The 24,287-nt window shown below is 57.0% G+C and overlaps 2 protein-coding genes across 4 annotated transcripts; one reads left to right on the top strand and one right to left on the bottom strand.

The window, feature by feature from the left end:
* The first annotated feature begins 1,767 nt into the window (after positions 1 to 1,767).
* ALX3 (ALX homeobox 3) lies at positions 1,768 to 7,906 on the top strand. The gene is made up of 5 exons (XM_088180396.1): positions 1,768 to 2,014; positions 4,688 to 4,690; positions 5,054 to 5,355; positions 6,436 to 6,498; positions 7,243 to 7,906. Exons 1-5 carry the CDS (start codon positions 1,768 to 1,770, stop codon positions 7,543 to 7,545), a joined length of 918 nt encoding a protein of 305 aa, XP_088036522.1. The 3' UTR covers positions 7,546 to 7,906.
* Positions 7,907 to 9,877: 1,971 nt separating this feature from the next.
* STRIP1 (striatin interacting protein 1) lies at positions 9,878 to 23,819 on the bottom strand. Of its 3 annotated transcripts, none has more exons than XM_088180393.1 (21): positions 23,678 to 23,819; positions 21,414 to 21,483; positions 21,080 to 21,154; positions 19,821 to 19,955; positions 18,167 to 18,287; positions 17,810 to 17,878; positions 17,329 to 17,435; positions 16,826 to 16,953; positions 15,777 to 15,959; positions 15,476 to 15,693; positions 15,131 to 15,196; positions 14,874 to 14,937; positions 14,349 to 14,420; positions 14,048 to 14,122; positions 13,784 to 13,881; positions 13,291 to 13,417; positions 13,097 to 13,197; positions 12,814 to 12,880; positions 11,978 to 12,082; positions 11,611 to 11,815; positions 9,878 to 10,567 (listed from the first exon to the last, which is right to left on the bottom strand). In XM_088180393.1, the coding sequence occupies exons 1-21, from the start codon at positions 23,726 to 23,728 to the stop codon at positions 10,320 to 10,322; spliced, it is 2,385 nt and encodes a 794-aa protein (XP_088036519.1). In that variant the 5' UTR covers positions 23,729 to 23,819; the 3' UTR covers positions 9,878 to 10,319. The 3 variants fall into 3 exon arrangements, with proteins under 3 accessions (XP_088036519.1, XP_088036518.1, XP_014728310.1); XM_088180392.1 differs by lacking the exon at positions 23,678 to 23,819 and adding an exon at positions 23,512 to 23,671; XM_014872824.2 differs by lacking the exon at positions 23,678 to 23,819 and adding an exon at positions 21,565 to 22,091.
* Between the last annotated feature and the right edge of the window lie 468 nt (positions 23,820 to 24,287).

The following is a 24,287-nucleotide window of genomic DNA, read 5'->3' as shown; positions in this document are numbered from 1 at the left end:
TTCAATGCCAGCAGTAAAACTGGGAGAGCAACCTTAAAACTAATAAGCCTTTCCAGGAGTTATGTTATGTTTAATAATATTTAATGACCTGTTGTGAGCCAGAGGCCTCCTAGTCCCAATTTAGCCATAATTTACAGCACCCTGCCAGCTGTGGACAGTCGAACAGGGAAAACCCCAGCAGTTCAAGCTGCTGCAAAGGGAAAGAATCAGGGAATGCTGGGGGATGCACAGGGGGCATCATGGGCATCAAAAGGGTGGGCAAGGAGGGGGCATCACAGGCTCAGATCCCTCTGTGCAGAGCCAGCCCCCCACAGGATTCTGAAAGAGGAGCTTTGAGCCCAGGATCACAGCCCAGCGTTTTCTCACAGTTTCCCTGAGCAGGGGCTGGAAAATCCAGCTGTGATTTACACCACAAATCCATCACTCCTGCAGTACCAACAGCTTTTCCAATGACCAAACAACACATCAATCCTCAACCCCTGCCAAGACATAGAGGTGACATATTTATATCACAGACTCTTTGAAATGAGATTTTCTTGTGATTCCAGATTTTCACTGTGCCTGGATAACAAAGTCCTGGCCCGGCATCACCCATAAAAGCGATAATGTTATTTATAGTCAGTGTTATCCCTTGCTCTGCTATCTAACATCACACATCTGGGATCTGCCGGGTTCCTCTCCTCCTCTTTTTGCTGCTCACATGCAGCTCATCCCCTCCCTACAACCCCCACACCTGCAGGTTATATTTTCGTAGACCTGGAGCAAGGAGTGGTGCCCAAGAATGAACTCAAAGTGTTGTGCACGGAGAAAAACAGCAAATGGAGGGGTGAAACTTCACCCCTCAGCCCGGATTTCCACTTACTTTTCCAGGCCTCTTATTTAGAGCCTTCTCCAAGCTTTTGAATTCCAGATCTTTCTCCTCATTTTGCACACAAACATCCCCAAAGCTGCCACCTCCCCCAGCCAAGCCAAACCTCCAGCCCTGGAGAGCAGAGGAGCAAAATGCAGGAGAAAAGGGGAATAAAGAAGTCCAGACAAGCACTGATCCACACTAGTGCCTGATGCCAAAGCCAGACTCAGGATGCTGGGGTGAGGGGATCCAAATCCTGGGGTGTGGAAGCATCAGCAGGGACACATGGGGAGCAGGATAGGATCCCCTTGATGCTGGGAGCAAACACCACCCACAGCAGGGCCTGATCCAGGGATCCTGGATCCCATGTCCTGGGGTCAGCATCATCCCTGCATCCTTGTCCCAGGGTCACCATCATCCCTGAATCAATTTGTCCCAGGCCTCAGCCCTGGCTTTGGGGAGAGAAAAGCCACAAATGGACTCTGTAGAGCTTGTGAAGGGGAAAATAAACCCAGAGAGCATCAGAAAATGGAAGTTCTCCCCTGCCTGGTATTTCTTGCTGCTATCAGCAGTGAGGGAAGAAGTTTGAAACCAAAGAAGTGCCCTGGGCATTTCCTGTAGCTGGGAGACACTGGGAGCTCGGGGAGGGGGGAGCACGGCCCCCCCTGCGGCCCCTGCCTTGAGGATGAAGGGATCCGACCCACTCGGGAAAGTGTCCCCGGCGGGGCAGGATTTGGGATTAGAGGGTTAAAGAAGAGGCTGTGAGGACGCACGTGACTGGCTGTGGAGTGGGGGTGTGCGGGCTGGGGGGGCTGCGGGCCGATCCCTCCCTCCCCATCGCCCCCCGTCCCCCTCCTCCCGGTCCCCCGCACAAAATCCGCTCCCGCGGACCATCCCCGTCCCCTCCAACCTGCGCCATGGAGACACCGGGCTGCCCGGCCTTCCCCCCGCCTCGCCGGCCCGGGGGTCCCCCGGGGCTCCCCCGGCCTCCCACCGCCTTCGCCCTCGGTGCACCGGGGCCCCACCGGCGGCCGCCGCCGCTCAGCCCCCGGCCCGGCCGCTGCCCGCCGCTCCGGGCACAGCCTCGGTACCTGGGGGTCGCCAGCCCGGGCCCCCCCGCCGTGGCCGTGCATGGGAAGCCCCTGTACCCGGCCGGGGCTGCAGGTACCAGGGGAGCGGAGGGTGGATGGGGGGGCGGGGGCCGCCGACCCCTCCCGGCCCCTTCTGCTTCTCTTTCCCCCTCTCTGTCCCCCGCCCGCGGCCTCGGGTTCTGCCGGGAGCCCCAGCCCTGACCCCCCCCCCCCCCCCCCCCCCCCACCCCCCAAGAGCGTCATTTCGCCGACACGCTCTCCCGGACTTCTCCGGGGCGGCCAATGTCGCGATATGGTTCCGTCGGGAACCACCGGGGCGTCCCCCGACGGGACCCAGAGCCGGCAAGGGCCGGTGCTGCCGGGTGTCGGCAGCTGGGACTGTGTCGCGACAGAGACCGGGGTCTCCGGGATGGTTCCCGTTCTCCAGAACAAGGGGAGAGAAGGCGGCGGGGGAGACCCGGCCCCGCTGCCGCGACGGCGGGGACGAACCCGGGGTGGGGAACGGCGGCTCCCCGTTACCGGGGATGGAGAACGGCCGCGCTCCCGGAGGAGGCTGGAAAGGCGCGACCGGCTCCGGTCCCCGGACCCCACCGGGGAGGACCGGCGGCAGCAACCGCGGTGAGGCCGCACGGACAGCCCGGGGCTCCGGGGGAGGCCGGACTGCGGGGCTGGCAGCGCTCCCCGGTGCCCGGTTCCCTGGGGCTCCCCGGTGCCCGGTCCGCAGCTCCAACGCTCCCGGTTCCCTGGGAATTCCCGGTGCCCGGTCCGGGACAGTAACGCTCTCTTTCCCCAGTACCGGCTCCGGCGCTCTCGGGTCTCCCCAGTACCCATGTCCGGAGCTCCAGAGCAGCCGGTTCCCCTTGGCCTGGATGTCCCGAGGCTCCGCACCCTTCCCCAGGCTCGGTCAGGACCGGGCTCATTCCCGGGGCTCTCCCGCCGCTTCTTTGCGCTTTCCCATCCGGGCCCGTCGGGGGCTCCCACTTTCGTTTTAGAATTATTCCCCCACTTCTGCTTTAATATAAGAAGCAAAAGGCAGAGCTGCAGGAGTAATGGGAACCAGGTAGGACCCGGCAAAGCCGCCTCGGGGACAGGTAGAAAAAGCCCCGGGAAGTGCCGGGAAAAGCCGTCAGGGAGCACCGGGAGGGCCCCCGCCGCGGCGCTTACCTGCTCCGCTGCCGTTCCACGGGTGTTTCCCCCGGTTCCTGGGAGTCCTTTCCGTGCCCCCATCCCTTCACTAATGATCCTTTCGAATTCCTTCCCCTCCCCATTATCCCAGGAATTGTACAGCTGTTTCCCAGCTGCCGCCTTCCCCAGCGCCGCCAAATCTTTCGGGGGGTGTCAGTTTAGGAAGGAGTGGGAGAAAAATATTTATATCTTCCCTTTGTCCCCCCGTGCCGCTGTGTTTATTTAGCTACGTGCCTGTATCCCCCTCCTTCCTGCCTTTTCCTTCTTTCTGGCTATTTATTTATTTGTCTCCAACACCAAAACCCGCGGGTCACTCGGAAATGCACCGCATTGCCTTTGAAAAAAGGAGGAAAAAAACCCCCAAACTCGATGCTTTATGCAGCCAGGTTTTATTTTGGTCATTTTTTTCCCCTTAATTTTGGCTATATTTGGGTCTTCTCTTTGGTGAGATTTGGTTTTGAATCATTCAAACCCTCCGGCCCAGCAGCTGAACCCTTTGGAGGCCAAAGCCGGGAGGAAACGGCAATTTGGTTTCGTTCCTTTGCCGTTATCCATGACCAGACAGGTCGTGGCTGAGAAGGACGAGGAGCAATCGTCCCCCAACCCTCCACCCCCCCCCCCAAATTACAATTTCTCATTAATTCAAAGCAGCTGGATCTGGGCTTGGCGGCTCCATAGCCCCCAAATTGCCTTAATTAGAAAACAACTAAAAATCAAAACCGAAAGGCTGGAAAAGGCCGTGGTGGGGGCTGGTTTGGGGGGGGCAGAATCCCGGGTGGGTCTCCAGGGATGGGGACCCCATTTTCCCTCTCTGTTGGGTGGTTAACGGGATGGGAAGGAGGATCCATCCCAAAGGAGGCATTTCCCTCTCCTGGCCGTGGGCCTGATCCTGCTCCTCTGAGGGAGCCAGGGTCCCCACCTGCAGAAATCCTGAATCTCTGGAGCTGGTGATTGGGGTGGGATCAGGGCAAACTCAGCGTTTTTAGGTTGTCCCTTTCCAGGTGACAGGGGACCCCAAGGCATCCCTCAGCAGACAGGGGCCCCCAAGGCACCCCTCTCCATCTGTTAATTCCCACTCACTCCTTTCCCTGGCTCAGCCTATCGGGGTCACAGCAGCACCCGGAATCATCTGGAGCTGAAAAGCTCTGTGTGTTCCCATGTGGGGACAAACAACCCCCCTGGGGGTACAGAGGTGGCCCCCAAAACGTGTAGCAGGGATTTTCCTCCTTGATCCCATTCCATCACCCACCCCAGTGGTGCAGCAGCAGCGACAGGAGGGGGGAACCCCCAGATTTCTTGCTCTGGTCCCAGAGGAGGGTGAGGAAGGGGAGCTCTTCTTTAGCAAAAAAAGCAGAGCAGGATTTTTCACTACCTTCCAAGTGTTTTCCGGGAGCTGCAGCTGCAGGGCAGTGCTGGCTCAGGGGCACAGAGCTCCCCCTGAACTCTCTGGGGTGTGGGGGTTGGATACAGCCCAGAGCCGGGGTGGGTTCGGGGTCACTGCTGGGCCCTGTGCTCTGCTCTGGGCTCTGAGCCGGGCAGAGGCACCAGCCTGTGAGGGAAGGGAGTGGGAGGAGAGGGATGAGGAGAGTGGAGCAAAAACTGTCTGCAAAAAATCCCTGTGCCCACCTCCTCTGCCCCCTTCCCACGCAGTCACAGCATCCCAGTGGGATCCTGAGCACTGGCTGCTCCAGCCAGGCTTTCCCCACCCTCCAGAAGCTTTTCCTGCCCAGAGCTCCTGCAGTGAGCGTGGATCCCACATGGATTTTGCCCTCCTCAGGGCCCTGCTGTGTGTCCATGCTGAGTCCTTTCTCCTGGGGCACTACCTCGACATTCCCCGAGATGTGGGATATGGGATGGGATGCACAAACAGTTCAGGGTTTCCTTGGCTCTGTTAACGCCTGCTGGTGCTGTGCCTCTCCCCCACCAGGTGAGAAGGGCTGCAAAGGTGAGTTCCAGGCAATTCCCACAGCCTGCAGGGTCCCCCCGAAAGCTCCAGAGGAATTGGGGTGCCCACTGGCAACACCCCTGGGCAGCCTCCGGGACCACGGGATCCTCGAGCTCCCCGAGCCCCTGGGCAAGAGCAAGAGCAAGAAGCGGAGGAACAGGACGACCTTCAGCACGTTCCAGCTGGAGGAGCTGGAGAAGGTTTTCCAGAAGACTCATTACCCCGATGTCTATGCCCGGGAGCAGCTGGCACTGCGCACAGACCTGACCGAAGCCAGGGTGCAGGTACGGGCACAGAGGGGTGGGCACGGACACCCTGGGGGCTGCCACGAGGGGGGACTTCCCCTGTCTGCAAGGTGATGCTGAAATAGAAGCTGGTTTTCCCATGAAGATGCTAAATCCCAGATGGAAAATCTCAGGCCATGCACCCTCTGTACCCTGAACTCTCTGCATTTCCCCCCTGGACAAGCACCCAAAGAGTGGAAAGAGCCAAAATTTGGGAGGCCAGTGCCAATCACCCCCCTCAGAATCGTGATGACCCCCCCATGCATCCATCATTTCTAGCCCCCCTTCCCAGCTCAGGAGAGGAATCCCCGGGAGCTCCGTGTGGAGGGAACTGGGATTGCACACCCTGGGACGTGGGGCAGGATGAGGCCGATCCTCAGTCCCCGGCTCTGCTGGGAGGGAGCTGCTTCCAGAGGTGTCTCCATGCGGTTTGAGGCTCCAAGTCGGAAGAGGCAGCTGGAGGGAGCTCCCAGCAGGAGGAAATGCAGGTGGAGGGAAAGGAAGTGAGCAGGGAGCACTCGCTGGGAGCTGCCATCCCCAGGGAGCACGAATGGGCACAAGGCACAGGCAGGGCAGTGTCCCCCGAGCCTGCACCCACCCAGTGCCCACCGGAGCCTCCGAGCCCGGATTTGGGGTGGACTGAGATGAAAGCACCTGTAGCACCAGAGCCTCAAGCCAAGCATCCCGGTAGTGCATCCTCCTCTCCGGGAGGTGCTGCTGGAGTTGTCCCCACCCCAGCACGAGGGAATGTGCAGATGGGACATCAGCACCCAAAAAAGCCTAATTCTGCAGCAACGTCTGGGATAAACAAGTCCCAGAAGCACCAGGGAGGGGAAAGGATCATGCACGGAGCAGGATGGATCATTTTTGGAGCGGGACAAGATATTCCTGCTGTTGGGGAAGGCCAGGGCTTCAACGCCGAGCACGGAGCAGCAGCTTCTGCTCGGCTCCGGCTCTCCGGAATGCTGGGGCATCGTGTCCGGCCCCTTTTCCTGCTGGGGAGGAGTGTGGGGCTCGGCAGGAGGCTGCAGTGGGCAGGGGAAGGGTCCCCCCACCTCAGCCCTCTCCTCCATCCCCCAGGTTTGGTTCCAGAACCGCCGGGCCAAGTGGCGGAAACGGGAACGCTACGGGAAAATCCAGGAGGTGAGAGATGCCAGGGGAGCTGCTCCAGCCCCGGGTCCCCCCACTCCCAGGGGAGGGGTCTCGTCCCCCCGCACCTGTGGCTGCCCCACATCACCCATTTCACCCATTCCTGCCCCTTGTCCCCCACATCCATCACCCATTCCTGCCCCTTGTCCCCCACATCCATCGCCCATTCCTGCCCCTTGTCCCCCACATCCATCGCCCATTCTCCCCCACGGTTGTATCCACCCTTGGGAAAAGTGCGGCCCGGGATGGAAGGAGGGAGGATTCCCCCGGAGGAAGGGGATTTTGCCACACGCAGCAAGATGCTGCTTTATGTCCCACTCCATTTCCCATGGGAACACGCCCTCTAGGGCAGGTTTTGGAGTGTTCCTCCTGAAGACCCCCTTTAGCTCTCTCCCATCACTGCCTCCTGCCCCCCGTTACAGCAAAACTGCCTTTCCCCTCCAGTATCGAAAAGCATAAACATAATTTTAAATTATTTTCACGCACATCCCTGAAGCCAAACTCTCCCGGGGGGAATATTTCAACCAGGATTCAACCCTGCCAAGGCTGAACAGAGCAAAGGCATCGCTCCCTCTGCACCCTGTGGGTGGAGGGGATCCGAGGGAGGATGAGGGGAATCCAACGGGTGTGAGAGGGATCATCGGTGGGATAAGAGGAATCCTGAAGCGAGGGAATGGGATCTAAGGCAGAGTGTGATGTCCCCACCCTCATTTTAGGCTTTTTTTTTTGTTATTTCAGCTGCAGAACAACCTGTGGCCGAGCCCTGGGAGCCCCCCAGGGCTGCTGCCCCCCGAGAGCATCCCGTCCCCCTGCATGTCCCCGTACCCCCCCGCTCCCAGCAATGGCTTCGTGGGCATCCCTGCTTCCCCGGGCCCCCATCCTGGCATCAACAGCCTCTACTCCCTGCACGGGCTGCCCCCCCCAGCCCTGGCCCCACACCCGTTCGAGCCCCCACAACACGACTACAAGGCGCCCACCCTGATGCCACTGAGGATGAAGGGCAAAGAGGGGGCTGGGAACCTCCTGAATTGGGCCACATGATCCCCCTGTGGGATGGACACGGAGCCCTCATCCCCCTGGAGTGTATCCCCCACCCCCCAGGCACCAGGGAGTGGGGTCAGGGGTGTGGGGTTACCTTCACCCCCTCTCTGCACACCCTGAGCTTTCCTGCACCCCCCACCCCGCTGAGAGGGGCCAAAGGGGGGTCGGGGGGAGGAAAAAGAGGAGCCCCCCCAAACCCAGGCTGCCCCAAAAGGGCTGGCACTGGCAGCTCGGGATCCCAAAAATGGTTCCCCAAGTTACCTGAGCCCTCCCAGCACCTCCAGGGACCGGGGTTTGATGGAGATTCCCGGTGGGTTCCCGACCCCCGACCCGGGCAGTGCCAGCCGTGGGTGTGGCTGGGGAGGGGACTGTGCCCGTGGGGGGCCAGGGCAGCACCAGGGCAGGGGAGTTTTGGGGAAAATTCTCCCCCCCCCGCCCCCCAGCTCAAATTTGGCCGTTCAACCCCTGCCCAGTGCAACCAACAATGACAGAAATTGGGCTCTCCCTCTCCCAGTCCCATACTGGGACCACTGACTGGACTGGGACAGCTGCTGGTGCTCGGGGGTTACTGGGGGCAGGGCCAAGGAGCCCCAAAGCTCCTCCCCAGAGCATCGCAGCTCGTTCTGCCCCCTCTCAGAGGGGAAATAAGGCCCTGGCACAACTCCTGGAGCCCCCTGGGATGGTCAATAAATCCATGAGGCAGCATAAACCAGGATAAACATCCCAAATTAAAGGCTGTTTCCCTAGGGGGGTCACCCTGTAACCCCTCAGGAAGGTTTTATTCCCAGCAGGTGGGAACCCTCCCAGGAGCTCCAGGGGTGTTGGGGGCACCACCAGTCGATTTGAGGGGGGGGGGTTCTGCACGTTACTGCTGGTACCTGCATGGCCAGTCTTGGGAAAGGGGGACACCTCATTGTGTCCAACGTGGTTCATCGGCTCTGGGGTCTCCAGGGGGACTCCCCGAATTCCCCCCAAGAGCCAGCACGTCCTGTCCCCCCCTTCAGCCACTGTGACCTCCTCCACTGCAGTGAAACACCAAAAAAATGAAGCCAGGCATGACCCTGCTCATCCCAGCACCAGGAGATGCTGGCACACCCCCAGAGACGCTTCTGGGCCAAACCCCCCCTGCAAAACCTGCCCCAGCTCCCACATCCTGACGGGGGGAACACCCCTGGGGATCCCCTCGGGGAGGCACCAAACACCAAACCTGCTATTCCAGCCCCATCTGGGCCAAACCCCGAGGTTTGCAGCCAAGCCCTGGCACCCTGGGCACAGCCTGGCCCAGGAGGCAGCCCAGGGCTGCCCACCCTCACCCAGGACATCTCACACCCCCTCCCACCAGCAGGGATCTTGTTATTCATTTCTGAACAATAAACCACATTTTTCAGAAGTTAATTATGGCTCCAGCAGCCCTCTAAAGCCAAGGGGGCTGGGGATGGAGATTCCCAACAGGCTCCTCAGGCCCCTTCTGGTGCTGGGAATAGGTCCGGGGGGCAGGAGGGTGCTGGAGGCACCCAGGTGAGTGCCAGGGGTGGGTGCAGCCCTGGCAGGACCCCGGGGGCACATCCAGAGCCTGGCTCTGTGCTGCCCAGAGGGGCACGAGGTCAGGCTGCAGCCCTGGGCACCCAGATGGATCCAGGGCTCCAGCTCAGTGTCACCCCTGGCTGAGGGGGAAGAGGCCAGGCTGGGGACAGCTCCAGGCACAGATTAAGGGCGTGCTACCGCCCCTGCTGAGCACACAGAACTCTGATGCCTCACAAGGCTGAGTTTGCTGCTTCCAGGGCTGGGGCTGAGCATCCCCACAGCCGGATTCACTCCTGGAGCTCCACAGGCTCAGAATCCCAACAGGTGATGGGGTGGGAATTGGGGTTGTCCCAGGCTCCCTCTGCTCACAACCATCTCTGCAAATCCCTGCCTCAAATCAGGGTGAATCCCCCAGGATTTCATCCCCCAGGGCTGCTGCTGCCCCTCTGTCAGGGAAACTGAGGCCAGGCAACGTGCAAGGCTGAGCTCAGGCAGGATTTGGTGACAGGATTCTCTGCTGGGAGCACGGACCAAAGAAAAGCCCAGTGGTAACACCACATTGGTGTCAGAAATCCCAGGACAGAGCTGGGGGAGGGTTCAGTGAATGGGACAGGCAAATGCCTGTGAGAACCTGCTCCTCCCAAACCAAAGGACCTGGGTGCAAAATAAGACTAAACCTTCTGGTGAGGGGCCATGTACCCCCCGGGATTTGAGGGATCAGTGGGGACAAGGACATAGGATCAGGAACTCTCATCCAGGCAGGACAGTCAGGGACACGGACAGAGCCCAGCCACACTTGGGGCAGAGGTATCACCAAATATATATAATATATGTACAGCTCCTGCACCCCTCGTGGGCTGAGGGGAGGCCACCTCAGCCCCTCAGGCCCCCCAGCCTCCCGAAGACCCAGAGGGGCTGGGCAGGGCCAGCCTGGTGTCCCACCCTGCCACCTGCTCCCCTTCTTGACTGGGGGGGCACGAGAAAGGTGGTGCCTCTGAAAGCATCATCAGGTGGGCAGAGATCCCCCCACCCAACAGGAAACCCCCAAGGCACCCCCAGCTTTGGGATGAGCCTGGAAGGAGGCAGAGGAGCAGGATGTGGTCTCAGGGAGGACCCTCCAGCTCCATCCTCTTCCCAAGCCCATCACAGCAGTGCAAGCACCCACAGACCCCCCCCAAACCTCGCTGCCCTGCCCTGTGACAGCCTCGAGCTTTCCAAGCAACCCATCCTGCCTCCCTGTGTCCAGTCCATCACTGCAGCAGCTCCTCCCAGGAGATGGGCCGGGAGAAGACCTCCCTCTCCAGCCACAGGTCGTAGTTGACCTGGAAATCCTCGGGCAGCTCCACACGCTGGCCCAGCACGCTCTGCAGGCAGTTATCCACGGGCAGGAAGTCGGGGTTGCCGTGGGCACGGTCGTAGCGCCGCGAGTTGAAGCGCTCGATGCTGGCACGCAGGGCACACTCCTCTGCCTGGAAATCCCAGGGACGGGCATCCAGGTCTGGGAACAGGGATGAGAGTGGTCAGAGCAGGGATGGGGACTCCTCAGCCAGCCCAAAGCCCTCTGTGTGCTGGTTTAACCCCAGCCAGACTGAGCCCCATGCAGCTGCTTGCTCGTTCCCTCATCAGCTGGAGCAGGAAGAATCAGGAGGGTAAAAGCTGGAAAATTGGTGGGTTGGGATCAAACTCTTAATAAAGAAAGTAAAAGCTGTGCAACACAAGGCAAGAGAAACAAGGAAATAATTCCCCACTTCCCATGAGCAGACAGGTGTCAGCACCTTCAAGAGAACAGGGCCCTATCCCAGGGAATGGTAACTTGGAAGACAAACACCATCACTCCCAACATCCCCCAATTCCTCCTTCTTCCCCCAGTTTATATTCTGAGCATGATGTCATAGGGTCTGGAATATCCTTGGTTCTCTCTACTCCTAAGAACCCATACAGCCCCAGCTCCCTCACACCTGGGAAAGGCCTTTGTAGGTTCTTCCAGGAGCCACCAACAGCTCCACCACCCCCACCACAGACACAGCACCAGCACTACCTCCCAGCGTTCCCACCCCATCAAGTGCATGGAAGTGGGCAAGATCCTGGGAGGAGACACAGGCCAGCTGACCCAAATTAGCCAAGGGAATATTCCAGACTCTATGATGTCAGACCAGATATAAAAGCTAAGGAAAAGAGGAGGAATGATGGGGCATTTGTTATTTAAAACATATGCCTTCCAGAGTAGCCACTCCATGTGCTGCAGCCCAGCTTCCCCGAAGTGGCTGAACATCATTTGCTGATGGGAGGTAGAGAACAAACTTTTTTTTTTCTGCTCTTGCTGTACTAAACTACTTATCTCAACCTACAAGTCATTTCCCATCTGATTTTCTCTGCCCTGTCCAGCTGGGAAAGGGAGCGACAGAGCAGCTTGGTGGGCACCTGGTCGAGTTCAACCAGCCAAGGGGCACCAAGGTAAGCCCAGCACACCTGCTCAGGCCCCAGAGGGTGAGCTCTGGGCACAGACTCGGCAGTGGGCATGCCAGGGATGCCAGGATGTACCGTTGCCATAGGCCCAGTCGTCGTTGAGGCGGTGCCGCACTTTCTGGTAGATGGCTGACATGGTTTTCATGTTGCTCTTCCTCCACTGCCGGCCCAGGTACTTGGTCTGCACCTTGAGCAGCTTGAGCACATAGAGCTGCATCATGGCCTGCTTCACCTTCAGAGCCCGCTTCAGGATCGGCGCCGACTTGAACACCACCAGCATCTGCCAGAACATTCCCAGATCCCACTGGGATGGATTCCTGTGCCAACCCCTCCTCCATCCCCCTGCTCGCTCCTCACTCCCCACCAAGCTCTGGGCTGTCCCAGGTTATCCCCAGTGCAGAGGCTTGTCCATGCTGAGCTCCAGAACATTCCCAGCCCTCACCATGGTGCGGGAATGTTTCCACTTGGTCAGCTTGTTGAGGATGCGCAGCAGGTTTATGCAGGAGAAGAGGTTCCGCCAGCAGAACTGGTTGTTGTCTCCAGCTTCCTGTGGGGAAGGACATGCAGGGTCAGGCAGGGGATTGGAGTGGGGACGGGGAGAGGCTGTGCTGATCTGAGGAGGGGACAGTACAGCATGTGGGCATGGAATTATCCAATCAAGATTGGAGAAGACCTCTGAGATCATCAAGTCCAACTGTTCCCCCAGCACTGCCAAGGCCACGAGTAATCCCTGTCCCCAAGTGCCACATCCACACCCACACACTTTTTGAACACTTCCAGGGATGGTGACTCCAACACTGCCCTGGCCAGCCCGTACCAGTGCCTGACCATTCTTTTCACAAAGAATTTTTCTCCAATATCCAACCTGACTTTCCCCTGGAACAGCTTGAGGCCATTTTCTCTTGCCCTGTCCCTTGTTCCTCGGGACCAGAACCTGAACCCCCAGATCCACTCTCCTGTAAGGGAGTTGTGCAGAGACAGAAGGTTCCCTCTGAGCCTCCTTTCCTTCAGGCTGAGTCCCCCCTACCAACTCCCTCAGCTGCTCCTGGTGCTCCAGCTCCTTCCCCAGCTCCATTCCCTTCTCTGGGCACTCCACCCCAGCAGACACCTGCCATCTCCATCCCCCTCCCCAAAATCCCAAAATCCCAGTGGCAGCAGGGGCCAAGCGCAGGAGAGCTGAGGGTGCAAGGGCTGGGTGCTGGAGCCCTGCTGCCTCCCTGCACCCCAAATTCCCCTGGGAAGCAGCCCAGGTGCCAGGGCTGTCCCAGCAGGACTCACCAGGCTCTCTGCCGTCAGCTCTGGCAGCTCGTGCACAACACAGTAGGGGTAGTCCAGCACGGAGATGCTGCAGGAAGGAGAGGGGTGGTCGTGCTGCTCCCCCAGATCCCCCCTGGCCTGGAGGCAATGCAGCCTCCACTTCCCACCCACTGCAGATGGGCTGTGCTGGGAACTTTCCACATCTGCCTGAGCCACTACCAGGGAGGGACTGTGGAGGGTCCAAAGGAACAGGGATCCCTCCCCATATCCCCCAGGAATGCAGGTGGGCAGCGTTCTCCCTCACCTGTTCTTGGCAGTGATGTAGGACATGATGTTCTGGTTGAAGAACTTGAGAATGAGTGGGATGCAGTTGGCAAAGACCAGGTGCTGGGCCATGTACTCAAACTGGGGAGGAGAAACATGGGTGAACAGGGACCCACTCGGGGTCCTGCCATGCCCAAAGACCCGTGGGTACAGCTGGACCCTGGCCCACCTCACCTGGTAGATGTGGTTGAGCTTGAAGTGCTTGAGCAGGAGCAGCAGCACGGCAGAGATGGCCTTGACAATGATCTCCTTGTGCCGATTGACATCCACGCCCAGCTTCATGCTCTGCAGCACAGTGGTCCTGAGGGACACACAAGGATTGGATCAGGAGGAATTCTTCCCTCTCAGGGTGGCACAGGTTGTCAAGCTGTAGCTGCCCCATTCCTGGAAGTGTCCAAGCTTAACCTATCCTAGTGAAAGGTGTCCCTGCCAATGGGAGGGGGTGGAACTGGATGAGCTTTAAGGTCCCTTCCCACACAAAACATTCCATGATTCTACAGTTCTTGGGCTGGGGCAAGGTCTGCCCTTCCCAGTTCCTGCAGGGCACAGTCCAGGGCAGAGCAGGGTCACATCCCCCAAGGAGCCCCAGCCCACACCTGGTCACTCCAGCTCCCTCCCATTCCTCTTTCCCAGCCCCAGCCAGCTCCTCTGCTCCACAGCCACTCACGGCATCTCCTCTGGCAGGACATCTGCCAGGATATTGATGGAGTCTGTCTTGGCTTTGGAGGTGGGGGCTGCAGCCAGCAGGATCTTCAGCAGAGCAATCTGGGAAGAAAGGAGAGATTGAGGGGGAATGGGAACAGCAGGGGACTGGCCACAGACCCTTTCCCCACTGCAGGAGGGAGGAACAGGGCAGGGGCAGGAGGTGAAAACCTGGCATGCATCACTGGAAAGGGACTGATCCAGGGGATCCCAGTGCTTCCCTGCTCACCATGTACTGGGGCAGGCTGGGCAGCAGGCCCTGGTACAGGATCTCTGCAGGGACTTGCTCCACTTCCTCTTCCCCCTGGTGCCAGGAGAGACCAGAAAACCTCATCTCAGGAGCTGCTGCCAGCACCACGGGTCATGAACCCACGGGCAGGATAACCCCAACTCCTGCCCCAGCCTCCTCTGCCCCAGAGAATCCTTTCCCCAGCAAAACAAACCTCTCAGCCCTGCCAAAAAACCTGGCAGGACCAAGTGGCCCCAGCTCCCGGCCCAGGATCTCCATCCCATCCCATTCCCACACTCACTCCAGAGAGCGGGGAGCGCAGGTACTCCTCTTCCATGTGCACCTGCACCTCAGCAATGGACGTGTACTTGTGCTGCAGGGGGACAGGACAGGGTCACCACAGCCCCAGTGCTCTCAGCCCTCCCAGATCCCTGTCCCAAGGGTGACCTGTGTAGATGTGCAGGGTGGGAGCTGCTGGACTCAGGTCTGGGACAAGGCCAGTAGGAAAGGGAAGAAGGCATGAAGAGGGATAAAACCCTTTAAGGAAGGGATAAAGCCCCATAAGGAAGGGGTGGAGTCCCTAAGGAAGGGATGGAACACCCTAAAGAAGGGATGGAGCCCCTGAGGAAGAGATGGAGCCCCTTAAGGAAGAGGCTCAGAGAACCTGTGAGTCCTGGATGAGAAGAAAGCTTAAGGCTGCTCTCATCACTGGGTGGAAGAAGGGGAAAATGATCAGGAAAATCCTGCCCTGAGCTGTGATGGGAGCAGGGAGATGGGCAAGGGGCACCCATACAGGAGCAGGGGCTGGAGGAATTCCTTAACTCACCAGCTTCAGGGTGCGGATGCTCTCATGGATGGGCCTGGGCAAGCCCACCACGGTGTTGGTGTCACTGGAGGAGGGAAAGAGTCAGGCTGGGAGCAGGGCCGAGCACCCAGGGGTGGGGCAGAGACCACCCAGGGATGAAGCCATGGACCAGCCAGCCAAAGCCTTCCCTGCTGCCATGTAGAGACAAAAGCAGCCCTCAAAGTGGCCTCTCCCACAGGCCACCCACAATGGCAGCACTGTGCTGGCTCTGAACCCACCTGCCCAGCGTGTAGCCGATGAATTTGCTGCGGCTGGATTCCAGAAACATCTCAATGTCCTTCTCCCTGCAGCAAAGGGAGAAGGGAACAGTTACATCTTCCTGTGTCTGGAAGATGCCCAGCCAGGCACAGGGAAAGGCACAGCCCAGGCACAGGGAAAAGCCTTGTGGTCAGGTAAAGGGTGCCCAGCCAACCCCGCAAGAAAACAGCCATCAAAGTGACCACCCCATCCCAAACACCCTCCCTACGTTCCTGCTGAGATTCAGGGATCTCAATCTCAACATCCAACAGCCTCTGTTTCCCTGACCCTGCTCCAGTTCTCCCAACAGGGAGCCCCTGACTCACCGGACCTTGGGGGCCCAGGGCAGCCCTTTGGGGCAGGTGATGCGGTCGCTGGGGGGGTGCTGGGTAGGGGGGGGCATCACTTCATCCCGTTCCAGGGGGAAGGTCTCTCCTTCCAGGCTGTTGTCATCATCATTCTCCTCCTCTTCCTCGCGGGAGTCATCGGCTTTGTACGGATCCCGCTCATTGAAGGCATCGAGGTTATCCTGCTTAATAAGGGCCTGGAGCAGGGAGAGCGGGAAGGGAATATCCTGAAAACAAGCCCAGACCCTGGCAGTGCCCTCCCTGATGTCCCTGTCCCCACCTTGTGCTCCCTCCGGCCGCGCTTCTGCTGCTGCTCGATGAGGTCGGAGGCGGAGGCGGGCGGGGAGGCCGCCCGCATGTTACGGATCACCTGGATGCTGTCCTCGGGCAGTGGTGGCAGGCCCAGCATCTCCCTCTTCTCTGCCTTCATGCTCTGCAGCTCCTCAAACCCTCCCAGGGTGCACTGGAAGGGAGACCACAGCATGCTGAGCATGGAGAGCTCCAGGGGCATCTACACCCGCCCTTCCCAAACCCACTTTGCAGGATCACAGGTTGGAAAAGCCCTCTGAGATCATCAAGTCCAACTGCTCCCACAGCACTGACAAGGCCACCACTAATCCATGTCCCCAGGTGCCACATCTACATTTAAATCCCCGTGGGGATGGTGACTCCAACACTGTCCTGGGCAGCCTGTGCCAATGCCTGACCACTTTCCATGAAAGAAATTTCCCAGTATCCATCCTAAACCTCCCCTGGCACAGCTTGATGTCGTTTTCTCTTGCCCATCCCTTGTTCCCTGGGATCAGAGCCTGACCCCCACTTGGCTGCTTCCTCCTGTCAGAGTTGTGCAGAACCAAAAGGTCCCCCTTGAGCCTCCTTTTATCCAGGCTGAGCCCCTTTCCCAGCTCCCTCAGCTGCTCCAGACCCTTCCCCAGCCATGCTCTCCTCCCTGGACACGCTCCAGCCCCTCGAAGTCTCTCTTGTCCTGAGGGGCCCAAATCCTTCCCCAGGGTTTCAAGTAGGAGCTGCCTGTGCTGTGCTCCTGTTGTCATTGAGAGAGGCAGGAGGGACAGGAGGATGTCCAGGCATCCACAACTGCAGTGTTCAGGGCTTTCCTTTCCCCAGCCAGGGACCTTGCTTTGGGTCTATCCTTAGTATCCAGCTCCAGACACCAATATCCAATGCTTCCCTATGGGAGAAAACCTGGGGTTGGGTTTAAAGGAGAACTGAACACCAGAACAAGAGGATGGAGCAATTACAGCCAACTCTGAGAGCAGAATTTCCTCCTCTGCCAAATATCAAACCACACATCCCACACCCTCTCCTTACCAGCACAGTCTTCCAGAGCAGAAGCAGCACCTTCTTCATGGGGAAGTGTGGAGCGTGGCCACTGCAGAATTTGGTCACCATTCCAAAGAGCATGACAGAGAAGGGTTCATTGTTGTACAGGGGGGCTCCTGGAAACACACAGCACCATCAGCCAGGAATTCCTCATCCCCGGCCTCACCCCAATCACCAGCATCACCAGTTCCTGCATCCTCCTCCCCATCAGCTCCAAGATCTTCACCCCAGACAGCTCCATCTCCCCTTCTAAAGCCTCGTGAACTCCATAATTTCTTACCTCTATGTTGAAACAACAGCTCCAATATTCCGTTTTTTTTTCCCCAGGGAGAGAGCAGCCAGCAGCAGAAAAGGGTGGATGGCTCCCTCTGCCCCACAAGTCGAGCAGAAACCAACCCAGTGCTGCCAGTTGCTATTACCTGACTCCTAGAGCCAAATCCCACATCACTGTCTCCAACCCTGGCAGTTCTATCCCAGCTCCTGCTCCTCACCCAGCTCTGCTCTGAAGGTTTGCCTCATGCTCTTCCACTCAGGCTTGTCCCCCTCGGCCTCCTGGCGCACAGTCTCCACAATCAGGTACATGATGTTCAGCAGCACCCTGCAAAAACCAGGGCAGCTGAATCCCAGACACTGGGTAAGTTATGGAAGCACTGTCAGCACCCAGTGCTCAGGGAGAAGCTGGAGCAACCCCAACCACATCCATAATTCATGTACCTGCTCCACACCAGCACACAGGCACTGGGGGGAAAAGTCTCTGCAAGTCCAAACAGGAAAAAAATCTGCTTTCCTAAATGTTACTGCTTTCATATCCCCAATGTGTCCCATTCCTACTGTGCAGCCTGAGCACGACAGACACCTGTGGAAACTCAGAGCTGGGACAGCTCTGGGACCCCTTGCAGTGCCTGTCCCAGCCTCCCAAAGCTCCCAGAAAACCGTGGCTCCCCTCCTGGTCCTCCCATTCGCACTCCTTACCGGAGGTCGGTGCTGTCAGCCAGGGAAATGGCCGGTTTCCTCACGGCACTGGAACAGGCTGCGCTGTTGCTGCGGAGGGACAAGAGCTCAGAGGGAATTTGGGGGAATTCAAACTCTGTCATGGGCACTCCACGTGCCAGCTCCAAGCCCTGAGACAGACACTGCTGCCATAACTCCCTGCTCCCAGTGCAGCCACGGGAAGAGGAGCAGAGCTGCCTGTTTGCTGCCAGGCAGTTTGATTCATGGGGAATTTCAGGAGAAATCAGGTATAATCCTGCATTACACATCCACCCAGGACAATGGGGTCACTCTGGTGACTCCAGAGCCACTCCTGAAGTGTTTTCCAGCAGTACTCACTCGATCTCCATGTTGAGCAGCTCCACCAAGGCGTTGAAGGTTCCCACTTCCAGCAGGAGGAAGATGTTGTACCTCATCCACGCCTGCACCTCGGCCTCGGAGCTGCACTCCCCGAAGGTGCCTGCGAGGAGACGCTGCTGATGGCAGCCCCAGGGATCCCCCCACAGCCCTCTGTGAGGCAAACACACCCTTCAAAGTGAGGGGAAAACCGGGATGCAGAGGATGGAACTGCCCTCCTTGGGTAACCCATGCCAGGTGTGCAGAACTGGGATATCAAAGGGAAATCTGCCACATTTTGGGCCAAACTGCTCTGAACTATCAGATCCCATGAGATTCAGCTCCATTCCAGACATCCCAGGTGGAATGAAATTCCCAAGGAATGAAAATTGTTCAAAATAAATTAAAATAATTAGTAATTATCGTATCATATTAATGCTATATATTCATTGTATTATATATTGATATATTACATACAATATATAACATATTGTGTATAATGTATAATATATATTATAATGTATAATGTGAATAATGTATAATATATAATACGAATAATAGAGACTATATATAATAGAATATAAAAAATACATATAGCATTTAAGATATAATATATAATGTATAAATATATACAAAATGTATTATATGTAAGATATAACATGCAATATATGCAATATATGTAATATATGTAATATACAATATACAGTATATTTTGTATATATTGTAGATTATATTGTATTATGTATTACATGCAGTATACATACTAAAATTAAATATTTTTATGTATATACTATACATACGAGATTATATTGCACTGTCTCATATATAGCATATACATAAAAATGTTACATATAGTCTACATAATTATATATATAATGTATATATACATATATGTGGTATGTATATATAGTATACATACTATATATGCATAGTACACATATTATAATTATATATTTTTATGTATATACTATGTATGAGATAGCACTATATCATATCATACATAATATATACAGAAAAATGTATAATTGTAATACATAGTACAATATTATCTGCAATACATATATATTATACTATATATAATACAAAACTATATATTACATATTGTATATTATATAGTATATATACTATGTGTTTCATAATTATATTTATTTATATTAATATTTATGTATTTTAATATAAATATGTGCTTATATTTATATATGTATATATGTATATATTATATATTTACAGATTTATATTTAAATATGTAAATATGTATATATATATATTTTATCTTTATTATTATCTTTATATATAAAGATGTATAAATATATCTTATTATCTTTATAGGCAAGACTTTATATATAATATATAAAACTATATAAATATAAAAACTTTATGAACATAAGGGAGTTCTGTATTATTTAAATATACGCTATATATAAAATTAATATTGTATATGTATATATAATGTATACAGTTGTATATCTAACTGTGTAACTACATTGCACAATATATATGAAATACATTGTACAATGCATATATAACATACAAATATTAACTATATCACTATATACTGTGCTAGAGTCCATTTTATGGCTCTATAATATCACTCGCTATCGTGCTATAACCCATTTCAGGGCCCTGCAGAGGGACAAACAGGGGGCAGAGGTGTCACCTTGTGCCACGTAGAGGATGGCCCGGGCCACGCGCAGCCGCTTCTCGCGCGCCGTCACCTCCAGCCCGTCCAGCAGGCGCATGGCGTGGGTGCGGTGCTGCGGCCGCTCCAGCTGCCGCCACTGCTTGTCCCGCACTGCAAAGGACAGCAGGGCTCTGGGCACACGGCCTGGGGACACTGCACAGCAACTGGGGACACTGCACAGCAACTGGGGACACTGCACAGCAGAGCCCAGGGACACTGCACAGCAGAGCCGGGGGACACTGCACAGCAACTGGGGACACTGCACAGCAAGTGGGGACACTGCACAGCAGAGCCCAGGGACACTGCACAGCAACTGGGGACACTGCACAGCAGAGCCGGGGGACACTGCACAGCAACTGGGGACACTGCACAGCAATGGACACTGCACAGCAATGGACACTGCACAGCAGAGCCCAGGGACACTGCACAGCAACTGGGGACACTGCACAGCAGAGCCGGGGGACACTGCACAGCAATTGGGGACACTGCACAGCAATGGACACTGCACAGCAATGGACACTGCACAGCAATTGGGGACACTGCACAGCTGAGCCTGGGGACACTGCACAGCAATGGACACTGCACAGCAGAGCCCGGGGACACTGCACAGCTGAGCCTGGGGACACTGCACATCAGAGCCCAGGGACACTGCACAGCAATGGACACTGCACAGCCAGAGCCCGGGGACACTGCACAGCTGAGCCTGGGGACACTCGAGTTTTGGACTCAGCACTGGGAACGCAGCGTGGCGCTGCTGGGGGAAGGTTTCCCAGGATGTGTGACGGCTGAGGGATGTCTCCTGCCATCCAGCAGGTCATTACATCACTCGTGCCATCATGGAATATCCTGAGCTGCACGGGACCCACCAGGATCATAGAGGACAACTCACGGCCCTGCACAGGACACCCCAAAATCTCACTGGGTCCCTGGCAGTGCTGTCCAAATGCCCCTGGAGCTCCGGCAGCCTCAGCACCATGTCCATTCCCTGGGAGTCTGGGCAATGCCCAGCACTCTCTGAGGGAAGAACCCTTCCCTGGTATCCAGCCTGAGCCTCCCCTGACACAGCTCCAGCCCTTTCCTTGATTCCTGTCCCTTCTCACAGGGAGCAGAGATCAGAGCTGTCCCTCAGGAGTAGCTGCAGACCCTGGTGAGCTCTGGCATTGGGCTCCTCTCCTCCAGGAAGAGAAATCCCTGTCCCTCCCCAGGGGGAGAGGAATCCAGAAAAAGGCTCTTACTGTGGATCCTGAAGTCCTCCTCAAAGCATTTTCGGTTGAGCAGGAACTCTGGCCCCTCTGTGTAGCTGTACAGCTCTGAAAAAGAGGAGAAAACCTGCACCAAGCTGCAATTCAGCCCTGGGAACTGCAGTTTTAGCCAAAATATCAAACTGTAATAAAACCCCACCCAGTGTAAGGCCAAAAAGATTAATTACACATATCCTGTCTCTATCAACATCCATACAGCACTTAAACATAATAATAAAGTGATACTGGAATTGACAGAGTTAATTTAATTCTACTAGGAGAGGAAATCACGATTGATTAATTGATTCATCACAGAAGAATTCCTTACCCGACAGCTCTGCTGTCCATTTATCCGTGTCTGCATATTCAAACTCCAGGTCTGGTGACTCCGAATAGCCCTGGAAACAAGGGGAAAAAAACCAGTTCAATCACAGAACGTTTCAGGAAAAACAAAATCCCTGAAAACACTCCCAATTCACCTCATCCTCCTGCAAATCCAGGGCTGGTTTTCCTGGTTTAGGGACCAAAAACATTCCTGCAGCAGCACCAACGTTACCGAGGCAACTCCAGCCCACCTCCTGCGTCTCCACGGGCTGTGCCGCATGGAGCCACTGCAGCACCCCCAGAGCACGGGGGGAGCCCCCAAAGCACAACAAACACAGCAGAACACAGGGAGAGGCTTCTGTGAGATCACCCATTTTGCACAAAATTGGGAAAATTTGGGCTATCCCCCTGTGCCATCCCAGCAGATGGGATTAGTGAGGATGAAATTACTCCAAACAGCTCTGGTGAGGCTGCAAAACCGTCCAGGAGAATCTTTAGAGCACAAAATATCAGCTCCTTTTAGGGAAGTCAAGAACATCAACCCAGGGGCAGACGCACAAGCCAGACCCTCACAAATTTCAGGATTCTGAGCATGGGGCAAATCTACACCAGAACTCTCCTGAATTATGAGGTTCCCACTCCTGAGCATGGGGAGGATCCAGAACAGAATCCTCACCCCTCCTGAGTAAGGGGTAGACCCATACAAGAACCATCTCAAATTTTGGGGCACCCATTCCTGAATGAGGGGCAGACCCAGAGCAGAATTCTCCTTAATTAGGGGATCCCACTCCTGAGTGAGGGGCAGATCCACACCAGAACTCTCCTGAAATTTGGAGCTCCCACACCTGATCAAGGGGCAGATCCACACCAGAACTCTCCCAAATTTTAGGGCACCCACTTCTGAGTGAGGAGTAGACCCTGAGCAGAATTTTGGGACACACACTCCTGAGCACAGGGCAGAACCACACCAGAACCCTCTCGGGACACCCAGCCCTGAGCAAGTAGCAGAGCCATAGCAGAACCACCCTAAATTTTGGGGCACATATCCAGAACCAAACCCATACAAATTTTGGAGCACCCACCCCTGAACGAGGTGCAAATCCACAGCAGAACTCTCCTAAATTTGGGGGCTCCTCCTCCTGACAGAGGGGCAGACCTACATGAGAACAATTCCAAATTCCAGGAGTCTGAGAGAGGGGTAGCTCCAATCCCTGGTGCTGGCTCTGCTGTGCTGGGAGTCCCCCCAGCAGCTCTGGCTCTCCAAGACTCCCCCTCACATCCCTCCCCTGGAATTTCAGGGACCTTTCTGAAGAACCCGTGGGTTCGAAGGACTCTGGGGCCATCCCAAGAATGAAACGCTTTGGAAAAGCCCCGGGATACCTCAGCTCCACAAAACCCTCCTGACACCCAAGGCTCAGGGTGACTCCAGGACCGCGGGGTGTCCTTGGGGGGATTGGTCACCGTTTGCTGGACCCATTCCTGGTCCGAGCACCCGGCAGCGGGAGCCGACACCCCACTCCGGGCTGGTACCGACCGGTAACACCGAGAAATCCCCGGATGGGCTGTGAGACCCCCGGGCCAGCCCTGTCACTCCCGTGACAGGGACCGGGACCGGCGGACCGAGCCACCCTCGCGCCCCGGCCCAGCCCAGCCACAGCGGCCCGGACATGGGGAAGGGATGGATGAAGGGGAAACCGGCACCGACCGAGACCAGGCAGGATCCCGGCAGCCCAAGTTCCGAGCAGGCCGGACAGGGAGAGGCCTCTCGGCTCCACAGCCCGGGGCCGCTGCGCCAGGGAAGCGGTACCGAGGGAGCGGCCGGTCCAGGACCAGAACATCGGAGCCAGCGGACGGGCTGGTCCCGGGCTGATCCTGGGCTGGTCCCGGGGAAGGCGGTGCCCAAGCCAGGCTGGAAAAGCCGGACACTGGCACCCCCGGGCACCGGCACCACCGGGCACTGGCACCGACCGGAACCGGTACCGACCGGACACCGGCACCGCCCCTGGGCACCGGCACCCATGGGCAGGCCGTGGACGAGGCCCGGCGCGGCCCGCCCCGCCCGGGAAGGCCACCCCGCTCCCGGCGGCGGCGGCGGCGCTGACCTCGGAGTCCTTGCGCGGCGGCCGGGCCAAGTCGCGGCCCCTCCCGGGCGCGGCCGCCCCACCGCGGCCCTTGTTGTTCCCCGGGACCGGGACCGGCCCCGGCCCGGGGCCGCCACTCGGCTCCATGTCGGCCGCTCCGCCGCGCCGAGCTCTCGCGAGGACTCACCCCCTCCTCTCGCGGGAGCGGCAGGGAGAGCCGGGGCAGCGCCGCCGCCATGTTGGGAGTGGCACCTGGGGGAGCGCCGGTATCTCCGGTGGGTGCGATGCAGCTCCGCCCGCCAGTCCCGCTGCTCCGCCGTGGCGGCCGCGTCACGGCCGGCGCTGCCCGCCCCCGGCGGCCACGGACGGCGCGACACACGGCCGGGCGGCGGGCTCCGCCCCCGCGCGGCCATCTTGGGTGCGGCGTGGCCATGGGCGCGGCCATGCTGGGTGTGGCACTTCCGCCCTGGCCCCAGGGCCCGGGTGCTGGAGGCCGCCATGTTGGGAGTGGCAAGAACAGGCAGATCCCAAACTGAAGGGCCTGAACAAAGGAATCCTCCAGTGAAGGGGCTGGGGGAGCTCAGACCCCAAAGAGGGGGGACCTGGTGGGGCTCAGAGGGGAGTCGGACCACGACAGAGGAGCCTGACAGGGTTTAAACCCCAAGCTAGGGTGCTCCATTGGACTTAAAAGAGGGTGAGACTGCAAAATCCAGAGTTGTGGCAACGCTCAGAACCCAATCCCCACCTCGAGGTGGCCAAAGGGAGATTCCAGCCCTGCCCTTGGGCTCAGAAACAAC

Source organism: Sturnus vulgaris, chromosome 29, assembly GCF_052056855.1.
Source record: "Sturnus vulgaris isolate bStuVul1 chromosome 29, bStuVul1.hap1, whole genome shotgun sequence".
Lineage (NCBI taxonomy): Eukaryota > Metazoa > Chordata > Aves > Passeriformes > Sturnidae > Sturnus > Sturnus vulgaris.
This window is presented reverse-complemented; position numbering and strand designations above follow the sequence as displayed.